The following is a 12,210-nucleotide window of genomic DNA, read 5'->3' on the forward strand; positions in this document are numbered from 1 at the left end:
AGATGGACTTTTTTGCCACATTTTGTCAATGAATAATAAAGAAAAACTGCATTATATGGTGATTTTTGATTGTCAAGCAAATGAAACTGATCTTGATTGCTCACAGGTTTTATGTAAACGAGAACATGGGAATGTTATTGACTTTATAATTAAAAAAAATATCAATACTAGGCATACTTTTCACAATTTGGAATTAAAAACTCTGAAAATGCTACACTTTTTAATGTACATTGTAATTCACTTGACAGCTTAAAGGTATATGTGCTATATTAATCCATGTTTTGTTCGATGTTAAAAAACCAGACCAGAATTTTTGTTAGTATGAAAAATGATACAATTTGACAATTTCAACAACTTATATATAATATATATATATATATATATATATATATATATATATATATATACATATATCTATATCTGCTCAAAGGATCAAAGGAAGGCAAAAACTATCATTAGAAACACCATGGGAGATGAGGATTTTGTTTACAACATGTAGTTGTACTGAATGGTGATTTCATGTTAAACATAAAATTGAACTCCCTCTCCATTGCTCAAAGTGGTTCTCTCTACCCTGTCTGACTGGTCTTTTATCGCTGAATGTGTCCCGCCAACAGCCTGCAGGCCGTCCACGTTTTCATGTCGCCATGTAATTGTTGACATTCGAAATTCCGTGTGCAGCATCATGTGATCATGAATATGTCGAAATGGGCGTTCACTATCCGACTCGGAGAATACATATTTAAAAAGGAAATTAACAAGATTACTTTTAAATCTGATTGAGTTAAATTGCATAATTTGCATTAAGTGTTGAACTTGTATGGCTTGATATAAAACACGTTTTTTATTCCCACGTTAATATCCAAAGATTAGAGCATATACATGTACAGCTTTAAAGTAAGAAAAAGAATAATTCAATACAGCATCTTATTGAAGTTAGACTTATTAGATATTGACTTTAACAAATGCAAATAGTCATTTCATTGGTTCCAAAATTTAAGGTTGATGTAACGGAAAGTTTCAGCCATGATTTTAGAGGTGTAAAGTATCACCGTGTAATTGTGGGGAGCAGACTGAGAGGAATGAGACATTTATGATGGCATGCATTTTTTTTTTTTTTTTTTTTTTTAATTCTTTGCATGACTTAGTAACTAAATGTGACATATAATATTCCTATTCCATGGCATGGTTTTAACATTTACTTGCACAGACGTCTAGAACGCTCACAGCACAGGGTTTCTTCATTCTGACTTGTTAGGAAGGTTTCACAAAAGTTTTGCTTGCCTGTAACTTGACATTGAATCATCATGTTTATCCAAAGGAATTGTAAGCTGTATAATGCTTTATTTGCTTCTGTTAACATTAACAATCACATGGTATCTTAATTTGAACTTTTCTGTGTGAAGTTTTAGCTTCGGTGACTGTTTCCAGTGAAGGATGAGATGGAGCTGTCAGTGGGGAATTCTCCTGTCTTCTTGATTGAATTGTATAGCACCTTTAGATGTTGTTTTTGTTTTCAGAACATGAAGTTGAAAAATTAAAGAAGGCAGTGGAAGCTTTGATGTTCTCTAATCAGGAAAAGGTGAATGATGTTGAATTGTAAAAGCCTGTCAAATACAGTGCTACTGTTCAATAGTACTTTGTTTGATCTGTACTGTAAGAGGTAAATTTTGTAACCAAAGATGCTTAAAATGGATAATGATTAAGACACATGAAATATGAATGATGGAAATAGAAGAGGTAAACAGATGATTGTTATTGTATATTAATTGTAAGATCTAAGATTGTGATTGTAGGAGACATGGGTAATTTGACAAAGTATTGGATAAAGTTCAGAAGTTGCAGAATCAATTTGATAATGACAGCTTTGATTAATTGTTACTGTCATGGAAAATGCATTACAAAAGATCTTATTTTAACCTCAGGGACTTTAAAGAAGCTTAGCCTAAATTTACGCATGTGATTACAAGAAATTATTGTATTACACAGGACAAAAGAATTGAAGAATTGCGAAGGCTTTTAAAAAGATACAGGAAAATTGAGGAGATGGTGGTCCAGGTCCAAGGTCGTAAGGGTAAGGGTGGTTCAATTTCAAGGTCTTTAGGATAGGCAACTACCACCATTGTTAACATCTAACGCGATCAGTGTGCATACTCAAAATGGTAAAGATGCAATGGCATGCATTCAGTTTATTTTTTTTTTATTTTGGTTTGTTTGGATCAAGATTGTTAGAGGAGGTAATTTATGCTGGGACAGATTGCAGCAAACTTAAGTCATAGTTTGACAGAATCCACAAGTGTTTTAACCATTAAATTTGGCAGCTTCAACATTCTCTGTCAAGTGATCTTATTTCTTGTGAGTTCATCATGGAGCTCTTCTGTCAGGATTGTACATAAGGAAGATTTTCCTTTGAGTAACAAAGCAAATGATGGTATAGAAAGATTACTTTGGGAGATGGAGACCCTCTTGGTTTTGTATTGCTATTGGAGTTTTGTCAAATCATTAGTTCTGATATATAAGTCAGACCAAACCCAGCATCCAATCCCAAAAAACAAACTCCAGCATCCAATCCCGAAAAAACATGTATGTAACTGTGTACATCTGAGAAGTCTACTCTGCATTCATGTCTAAATAATTTGCACAAATGTATATCTTGTATCTTATATTGCCATAGAATTGTCAGATAAACAGAAATATTTCTTATATCAGAAGCAGTACATCTAGGTTAATTTCACATTGCTTATCAGCAGAAAATAGAGTATAAAAACTCCTACTCATGTTGTATTTATAAAGACTCTGAAAATAAAGTTTTTAAAATTTGATAGGTTTCATATGCATCATGTATTTTCAAATGTAAAATAAAACTTCACGGTTTTGGTGAAAATGTTGCAAGATGTGATAATGAGCGTAGGCACATGATATGTGAGCTCAGAGTGGGAGTTGATGAATACCATTTGATAATCTCATTAATAAACATCTGAAAAATGAGCTTTCTCAGAATGCTTTGACGTTTACTAATTAGTCATATTCAATATATATTTTTTTTTTTATTATTGACAGTTTTGGAAGAAATGATTTTAAATGCAGAGGATGACACCAGCTCGACAAGTTCCACAACCCCATCACTGAGTGACAATGTGCCTAGAGATCAACAAGTAAAAAAATATATAGGACTTTTGTTAAATGTTGAAAAAAAATTTAACTTAGCAGTAAAGATTTTTTTAAAAAATATTAATCATCTACTGAAGCTAGTATTTGGTTTTTAATCAGTGAAACTGAAGCAGATAAAAACTTGCTAAAATCAGAGTTTATTTTGAAAAGCGATGTTTCCCATATGATAAGGATTTGAAAATTTCTAAATGATGAATCGCTCTTACTTGTTGCACTGTAGCTGATTTTATCAAATCAAATAAAGATTAAGTAATTCGTAGGGGAAGTATTTCTCACAACAATGTTTTTCTCTTCTGCAGAGTGAAGATGGAAAAGAGAGGCCTTATCCGAATCCCAGTGCAACAAGCACCCCAGGTAAAATGCAGAAATCTGAAATTTCTTCTTTTGATAACTTCAGACAAATGCAACATATGTACTCATACTTAGTCACAATTTACTTATATCAGTGCACTCTTTGCCAGAGAATGGCATTGGCACAGGAAATGTTACCGTCCTATCTGGGTCATCTCGCCGAGCTCTACAACGCTCCAACAGTGCTGAGGATGTCACCCCCAACAATCAAAAAGTAGGTCATTATTATGTCACAAAAAGATTTCCAAGCACAGGTGTTATGCTTTTGCGGTTACCTGGCATGTACATTTCTGCATATAATTTCTTTTTACCAGAAGCATAATATCTGTCTTAATTGTGTAATGTATTGCATGATTTAAATGCAGAATAATCATTGAATGAAAATATGTCTTGAAATAAGAGAAGATTTCTACAAAACATGCCGTATTCATGTAAATGTTAAAACGTGTCAATTTTTTTTCCAGAAAAAATCCTCAATAAACAACAATGAACCGGAGGGTTACCATAACGGAGGGAGTACACTTAGCTTTGGTACGTTTCCGGGTGAGGGTAGTGAGGTTCGAAGGTCTCGGGGTTTCCCTGCACTTGGAAAGGCCCTTCTACGTGTCAAAACAGGAAAACGGAGCACGTCTGCTCCTAACCTAGGTGATGGGAACATGAGTATTATGCCTGAATTTGTTTATCACTTGGCATGCTCTGTTCTCACTAACAATTACTCTCCTAGTGTATCAGGATCTGTTCCATAACAGAACCACACATAAACCTCCCTCAAACTGCCTGTTAACTGGTGCCAATTTGTAAACCCCCCACCCTAGTAACGAAGTTGTGGATAGCATACACCAGATCCATTTTTCAGTAGTTCTCTAGACGATACAGGGAGTCAGGACAGGGTTCAATGTCTTCAGAAACGGTATACAACCACACTTCTATTTAAGTGATGCTGCATTTGACCTACATTTTATGCCTCAATGACTTTGTTTTTTCCTGAAATATTACAAGGATTATGGCAGCTCATACTGGACACAAAGGTTTACATGAGCTATGGGTGTATAATCACCCTGCACTAGTAAAGCTAGTTTCATTTCAACAAGGTCAGAGGAGTTAGCAGTACACAATCTTATCTGTGCCATAACTTTAGAATGCGTAGGTTGTCTAAGTTTATGCTAGATACAGGCTCCTTATGACCAAAGGGTGTATCATGACCCTGAGCCGTGGGCATGGTCAATGTTATAGGAATCGTTAGTACATGTTTAAATATGTGGAGATTGTTGAATCACTTACCTGGTGCATCACTCGTAGGTTAAAATTGTTGATGAGGAGAGGACCTGAATAAAAGAACTTTTGGAAAATGGAAATGTTACTAATTATTCATACATCAAAGGCTGTTTTAATAATACCAGTGGTTTTGCCATGACTCGGAATCAAGGTGATTGTGATAAGACCATTGGAGTTGGAACATGAAAATCTAATTTGGAAAATAGTATATCTGGAATTATAGGAGCATGCATTAATAGGTGTCGTGACTCTCGTGAAGGTTGTTTTGGGAAAGTCATGGTCACAGGGATTGAAGGATTGAGGAAATTATTATTTAGACAAGGTGTCATTTTACAAATTTTAGTACTGGAGCAAAGGAGATTAAGTTGTAAGAATGTTGACTTAAAGGAGTATTCTTATGTAGGAATTGGCCCCATATACTTGAGAGTTTTAGTTTAAAACCTTTTCAAAAATATTTATTTTCATGGATACTTTCCATATCGTGTGTTAACAATTTTTTGGCCAGAGATAAAGTTTAGATATTAGTTGGATAAATAAGAATTTTGAATTAAAATTTAAAAATTCAGTATTCTTCCAGATGATGCATGAAAGGTACCACAATTCCAATACATTTCTTTGTATATACACATATACACACAAATTCCTTGAAAAATCAGACCATCGCTTTATCAAAGACTAGGAAATGTCCTGCAGCATGTGCCAGTAAATTTGATGTAATAACTATATATAACTTAACATCGCCCAGGTTTCTAACCATTAACAATATGTATCTGTATGTATGCTGTGATTCTAGATTCCTCAGTGGAAAGGTCTTTGTTACCAGAGCTTATTCACAAGGACAAACTGGATAGATCTCAGTTATCCTGCAGAAATTTGATCTGTTGACCTGTTTTATTTAAGAGAGGGATGCTTATATTAATGCAGTTATCGGTAATCCGGGAGATTTAATATGCATTGTTTATGTATCAAATTACAATATCAATTATTGTTTGATTTTTAAACTTATTAATTTATCACAGAGGACCTTTATATTTGTGTACATGGTATATTCAGTATAGAAATATGATATCGTGTATTGAATGTGTAATCAATAGATTTGCATGACCTGTATCTAGTAGTAAACATACACTCAGTCACTGTTTGAAATATAAATAAGTTAAATTTTATGCACAATTTGTTTCAAATTATTTTACGGAAATATAGATTTATGATGAATATTTATATTAAAGAGGAAAAAAAAGTTATTTAATGAAATCAAGAAATTATCTAATGAAATCATGGATTTTATAATGTTTTACACACCAGTACTCGAGTACTAACATAGGGCAGTAATATCTAGGTGGTATAAATGCAGATCTGAATCGAGTATGTAGAAAATACAGGCGTGAAAGAGGATTATGGGAAGAACTGAAATCATTTGTACACTCTGACTGACTTTGAAATTTGATATTTTAACAACAGCCAATACCGAAATTGTGACAGATGATGAGGATGGGTTACAGCATGTTGGATCATCTCGACCTCCGGATGTCAAAAAGAAAAAGGGCATCAGGGGACTATTTGGAAAGTAAGACATCACTTATTTACATGAATGTTGGGTGTAAGCACATTTCATTCTTTTGGTTTACTTGATTTCTGACATTATATATTCACTATAAACTAATAAGTGAAAGATGAAACATCTGGTACATGTATTAACAGATTAAAGAGGAGTGGATCACAAGATTTTCATGAACGTGAGAGAGACCAGTTCAGGAGGGGAGGTGTCAGAGCTACTGCCACAGCACGACTTGGTTGGTCTCGAGATGTGCGGAGCAATGAGTATGTGGAATTTGTTCTAACCTGATCTATAATTGGTATTATGTTGTGAAATATTTTCTAGTCTTTGAAACAGTACTTTTATTTCCCTTGTAGAAGTTGTGTATGTATAGAATTATGTAAGTTATGTAAAATTATTAATTTTTGTTGTTTTGTGGTATGAACATTTAAATCCACCATACGCAATAGAATCTGAACCACAATATCAAAAGAATGTCACCACGAAATCAAGTTCCCAGAATCAGGCCTTTTTTTTCTCCATTAAAGTTTGACCCCAGTAAAATAAGAATTCTACAGTAGCTTAGGGATTGATGATTTTGAATGCAAATGCTGAGTAATAAATACTTGAGTCAAAGATAAGAATGTTTTATTTCTTTAAGATAAATAGCTGAGACATATTATACATGGTCTATCTGTTTGCCTGTTCACATCATTAGACCTGACCATATATTTGAACTATGTGTATTTTAAAAAATGTATAAGAGGCAGAGACTTTCACGTAGTAAAGGTTAAAGCATCACATCATTCTCCGAGGTCAAAGGTTAATTACGAGTTAGCTATCATGGGAACCTTTTGTTTCATAAAGACAATGATTGTTCACATCAGTTTTCATTTTTAAATAATTATGTTGTTCATTTTTCCCCCCAAAGAATCAGTTGGTCCTTGTGTTGCTTTAGCATTTTTACTTTATGTAAAATTAAAGTCATAAAATGTCCCACATATCAGAATTTACAAAGTCGTATCAATATAATGAAGAAATTAGAACCGTTACTTTTATGTCATAGGAGTTTCTCAGATCAAACTTAGTTGACTTACTAATAATAATATTTTACCATATCAGATGATGTCCTAGAAATGTGATACATGTGTTTTCATTTTTGATCTATTCTTATTTTTTGGAGTGGGGGGGTGGGGGGGGGGGTGTAGAAGTACAAAATCCAGTTTCACTTTATGGACTATATATAAATAAGGATGAAGTTTCTTTTACTTGCAGCATATACAACATGGCTTGTAATTATTCAGTCCTTTTCTTCTGATTGTAGCTTATATAACAATAGGTAAAGTATCAACTTGAGGTTGCTACTGGTGTGTATGATATTTGTGATGTACTAACCAGTTAATGAGTGTATGCCAGGACTGATTCACCCTGTATATCAGTGTATAATGACATGCTTGTTATAGTACATGGTTTTCTGACACCAACTCTACCAATGTTCTACTAGATAACTGCCTAACTAAAAAAATCAGTGTACAGCAGGAATTGAAATAATTCATCATAAATAGCCATCTGTCTTGCATTTGATATCCGTATGATCAAGGCCACCTCTAAAGAGATTTTTGTCTGCCCTTTCCTGACTCTATATTGATAGATTGGATCTGAAACGTACAGCAAACTTTTTTTTTTGATGATGTTCTACTTTATGCTCATCTGCTTCTCCAAATGGTCTCTAAACTGTGTAGACAACCTGTTTGCTTGAAACTGAAATACAACACAGAGATAAAAGTACCTACTAATTCTGGATAAGTTTGGTAAATGAAATCGTATGATTAAAGGATCGGAGAAAAGCTTTTGAGTTTGGGAGATTTATTTCACTCTGACAGTAGGGGCAAGGGCAATCAAAGATCTCTTTAATTTTGGTCCTATTAAACCCCACGGTATTTTCAGTGTGTATTTAGGAACTGAGTGGAGAATACATGTTTGTACAGTTAGGTACATTGTACTGTGATGTTCTATTTAACCACATATATACATTAACCTTTTCTTCCACTCTGTTTCCCCTACAAGTATATTCTTTATTTAGTTAGACTTTTTATGTCTAAATGTTGAAACGTGAAATTGTTTTGTTTATCCTGGTTATTTCATAATACAGGTTATAGCATTTCAAAATTGAATATTTTGTGCCTATTTTTCAGCGAGATGCCTTTCAATCGATGGGATTGTGAGAGAGTGTGTTTATGGATGAATGACATGGGTCTCAATATGTACTTAATGGACTGTCGCAGATGGGTCAAAAATGGGGAACAACTCTTACGGGCCACTGCACATGAATTAGAAAAGGTTTTACATTCTTAACATTAAATGTGCTGATTTCTTTTTTTGTTATATGTAGCTCTTCTCTGGTGAAGGCTTGAATGAAGTTTTCTGATCAAAGTTATGTGTCCTGTCTGTATTCAGACTTTTTTTCACATCTTCAAATTCTTCTCAAACACCACTTGTCCTATTGTTAATCAAACTTGGGATAAAGAATCTGTGGGTTGATGAACACACCTGAATGCCCTCAACCAAAGTAAAATAGATAAGAATTCGGATAGGATCACTACGGAATGTTCCTCTGTAGAAATGTTTGTTTAGAAAGAAGAAGATACTGCTGCTACTGGGGGTTCGGTTCAGAAATATCAAGATGGTGTTAAAAATGTCAAACTGTGGATTTCGAAATAATGATGTTATTTGATAATGACGTTATAAACACAGGAATTGTGATTTGATGAAAAACAAGCGTGCTCAATAGTATGGATATATGTATTCATAGATACACAAATTATAGTACTATAAATAGTAATCACTAATATTGAGGTGTATTAATCAAAATATTCCGGGATTACTGACGTAGTTGAACTTGTAAGTTTCATCCCTGTCTCTGCATACTCAAACTTAGAATGACTTCTGCGATTCAAATTCAGGGGATTGAGATCAGTCCTTCTTGCCAATGAAAACCTCGTACATACAGTGTATGTAGATACTGGATGGCAACATGTGCAGCTGATTTTTTCATACAATGGAAATAAATTAAAGTTTCTCTAGTGAAAAATGTGTAATATAAAGCATACATGTCAAAATGAATAATTGAAATGATCCCCCTAAGTATTGCAGTAATACACATGCATTGATATATGACACATGTGGCTATAAATACAGTGTGAGTAATTTTTGATATTTTTATGCCCCTGGAATAAGAAATTCTGAGGCATATAGTTTTTGGTCTGTCAGTTTGTCTGCTGAAACTTTAACTTTGGCCATAACTTTTGAATGGATCATGATATGGCTGTCGTATTTCATATGTGTATATCTTGTGACAAAACCCTTCTATTGGTACCAAAATGTTTTGCCTTGTGACCTTGACCTTGGGGTTTGACCTACTTTTGAAAATCTTTAACCCTGGTCATAACTTTTGAATGCTTTCATTTTCAAAATTTTTGACCTCATGACCTTACAATTTGATTAACTTTTGAAGAACTTTTACCTTGGCCAAAACTTTTGATGAAATGTTCTAGGACTTTCTCATTTCACATCCTTGTGACAAGAATTTTCTTTTGGTACCAGAATTATGTTGCTGCCAAATGGAGGCATCAGTGTTTCACAAACACATCTTGGTTTTCATATAAGCCTCTTTGTTGCATACCAGAAAACTTCTCAGCTGATTGAAGAAATTAAAATGAATGCCACACAGAAATTTCATGCTCTTCCAAAAAGCATAACAGAACCTAGATAGAGTCTAATGTCTGTTGTAGGAAGAGACAAGTATAGGAAAAGCCGTCAAATATTTTTCTCAGGAACTTGTCTAAATGATGTGCAAACATTACCAGATTCAGGTTTCGAATCATGGCTCCAGGCAATGGTACAGTTCCAACACCTTGCTAGTACATGTAGTACAAAGTTTTACATATGTATAGAAATGATTACTGGGTAAGACTTTTATGAAGAATGAAAAATACAATAGATAGTCTTAACTGATATGCAAGGAGTCAAGGTCACAATGGGGGGGGGGGGGGGGGGGGGGGGGGGGGGGTCTAACATCTCAAATTTGAATGGACGGTCTGAATTCTAATCTAAATATTTATTGATATACATGTAGCTTAGGTATTATAATCTCCGGATTGTCAGTCGGATACAAATGTCACATATAACGAAATAATTTTTAGGTTTGAACTTGTCTTCCCCCCCCCCCCCCACCCCCCCCCCCCCCTTAATTAAAATGACAGTTAAAATGTAATTCCTTACAACAAAATTTGTCTTATGACAAAGTAAAATGTAAGTTCGCTTGTACAACATGTTATTGGATATGATGAAATCTGTTATCACCACAGCTGATCTCGCATGTCCATATACAGGTAAAGCCCAGGTAACACTGTGCCCCACCAATTAAATGACTAGAACAGTGTAATGGAACCCTAGTTGTTTTTATGTCATTCTATCCCAGCTTTAAGAGCTATGGCTTTGGAAAAGAAAAGGGCTATTATCTAGAACACAAATGTGACTAGTCTCAACAATGTTGATCAATTGATTAGATTAAAAGCTATGCACCATTTTGTTGTTTGTTGACAACTTCCTTGCTTATGAATTCATTTAGGGTTTGAAATTTCCTCCCCCAGATTTAACTTAGATGATACAGCAGTTTAAGAATTTATAACACTTTGGTGATTCAGCAGTTTAAGAATTTATAACACTTTGGAATATAGTGTAGCGTTAGTAGATAACTTGCTGCAGAACACATACAACAATGATAACAAAAAAAAAAAAACAACTTCGCAAATTCAATGTATGAATACTGATGCTGAAAACGGATTGATGATGGTATCACCAACACAATTCACAGTGAACTTTCGGATCGTTATTAATAAGATACAATGAATGATGATATAACAAATTATTTCTGAGATCCCTTGCATTATGTTGTTAATGGAGTCTATTTTATTACTTATACATAGGCTTATCATTAATTTTGAGACATCTCTCTGACAGGAGCTGGGTGTGAAGAACCCTCTGCACAGAAAGAAACTTCAATTAGCCTTACAACAGATCAGCAGCACTGGCAAAGTCAAGAAACAGGACCTTGATCACCACTGGGTCACTCGTAAGTTATATACTACTGAGTCACTCGTAAGTTACAAATTACTACTGTGTCACTCGTAAGTTACAAATTATTACTGGGTCACTCGTAAGTTACAAATTACTACTGGGTTACTTGTAAGTTACAAATTATTACTGGGTCACTCGTAAGTTACAAATTACTACTGGGTTACTTGTAAGTTACAAATTACTACTGGGTTACTCATAAGTTACACATTACTACAGTGTTACTCATAAGTTACACATTACTACAGTGTTACTCATAAGTTACACATTACTACTGGGTTACTTGTAAGTTACACATTACTACTGGGTTACTTGTAAGTTACACATTACTACTGGGTTACTCATAAGTTACACATTACTACTGGGTTACTTGTAAGTTACACATTACTACTGGGTTACTTTTAAGTTACAAATTACTACTGGGTTACTCATAAGTTACACATTACTACTGGGTTACTTGTAAGTTACACATTACTACTGGGTTACTTTTAAGTTACAAATTACTACTGTGTTACTTGTAAGTTACACATTACTGCTGGGTCACTCGTAAGGTACAAGTTATTACTGGGTTACTGGTAAGTTACAAATTACTACTGGGTAACTGGTAAGTTACAAATTACTACTGGGTTACTGGTAAGTTACAAATTACTACTGGGTTACTGGTAAGTTACAAATTATTACTGGGTCACTCGTGAGTAACAAATTATTACTGGGTTACTCATGAGTTACAAATTACTACT

The 12,210-nt window shown here is 34.2% G+C and overlaps 1 protein-coding gene across 17 annotated transcripts in view; it reads left to right on the forward strand.

The window, feature by feature from the left end:
- LOC125683208 (liprin-beta-1-like) overlaps positions 1–12,210 on the forward strand; it is a 77,261-nt gene that overhangs the window by 56,976 nt on the left and 8,075 nt on the right. For 8 of the 17 annotated variants that reach the window (XM_048924087.2, XM_048924089.2, XM_048924088.2 and 5 more), the window contains 11 exons: positions 1,521–1,582; positions 1,990–2,074; positions 3,061–3,155; positions 3,471–3,525; positions 3,618–3,736; positions 3,987–4,167; positions 6,259–6,364; positions 6,499–6,618; positions 7,659–7,673; positions 8,530–8,674; positions 11,357–11,468. In XM_048924087.2, coding sequence (XP_048780044.2) covers positions 1,521–1,582; positions 1,990–2,074; positions 3,061–3,155; positions 3,471–3,525; positions 3,618–3,736; positions 3,987–4,167; positions 6,259–6,364; positions 6,499–6,618; positions 7,659–7,673; positions 8,530–8,674; positions 11,357–11,468 — 1,095 coding nt within the window. The remainder of the gene's footprint in view (positions 1–1,520; positions 1,583–1,989; positions 2,075–3,060; positions 3,156–3,470; positions 3,526–3,617; positions 3,737–3,986; positions 4,168–6,258; positions 6,365–6,498; positions 6,619–7,658; positions 7,674–8,529; positions 8,675–11,356; positions 11,469–12,210) is intronic. The other 9 variants (XM_056140828.1, XM_048924084.2, XM_056140826.1 and 6 more) reach the window with 6 other exon arrangements.

This window comes from Ostrea edulis, chromosome 6 (assembly GCF_947568905.1).
Source record: "Ostrea edulis chromosome 6, xbOstEdul1.1, whole genome shotgun sequence".
NCBI lineage: Eukaryota > Metazoa > Mollusca > Bivalvia > Ostreida > Ostreidae > Ostrea > Ostrea edulis.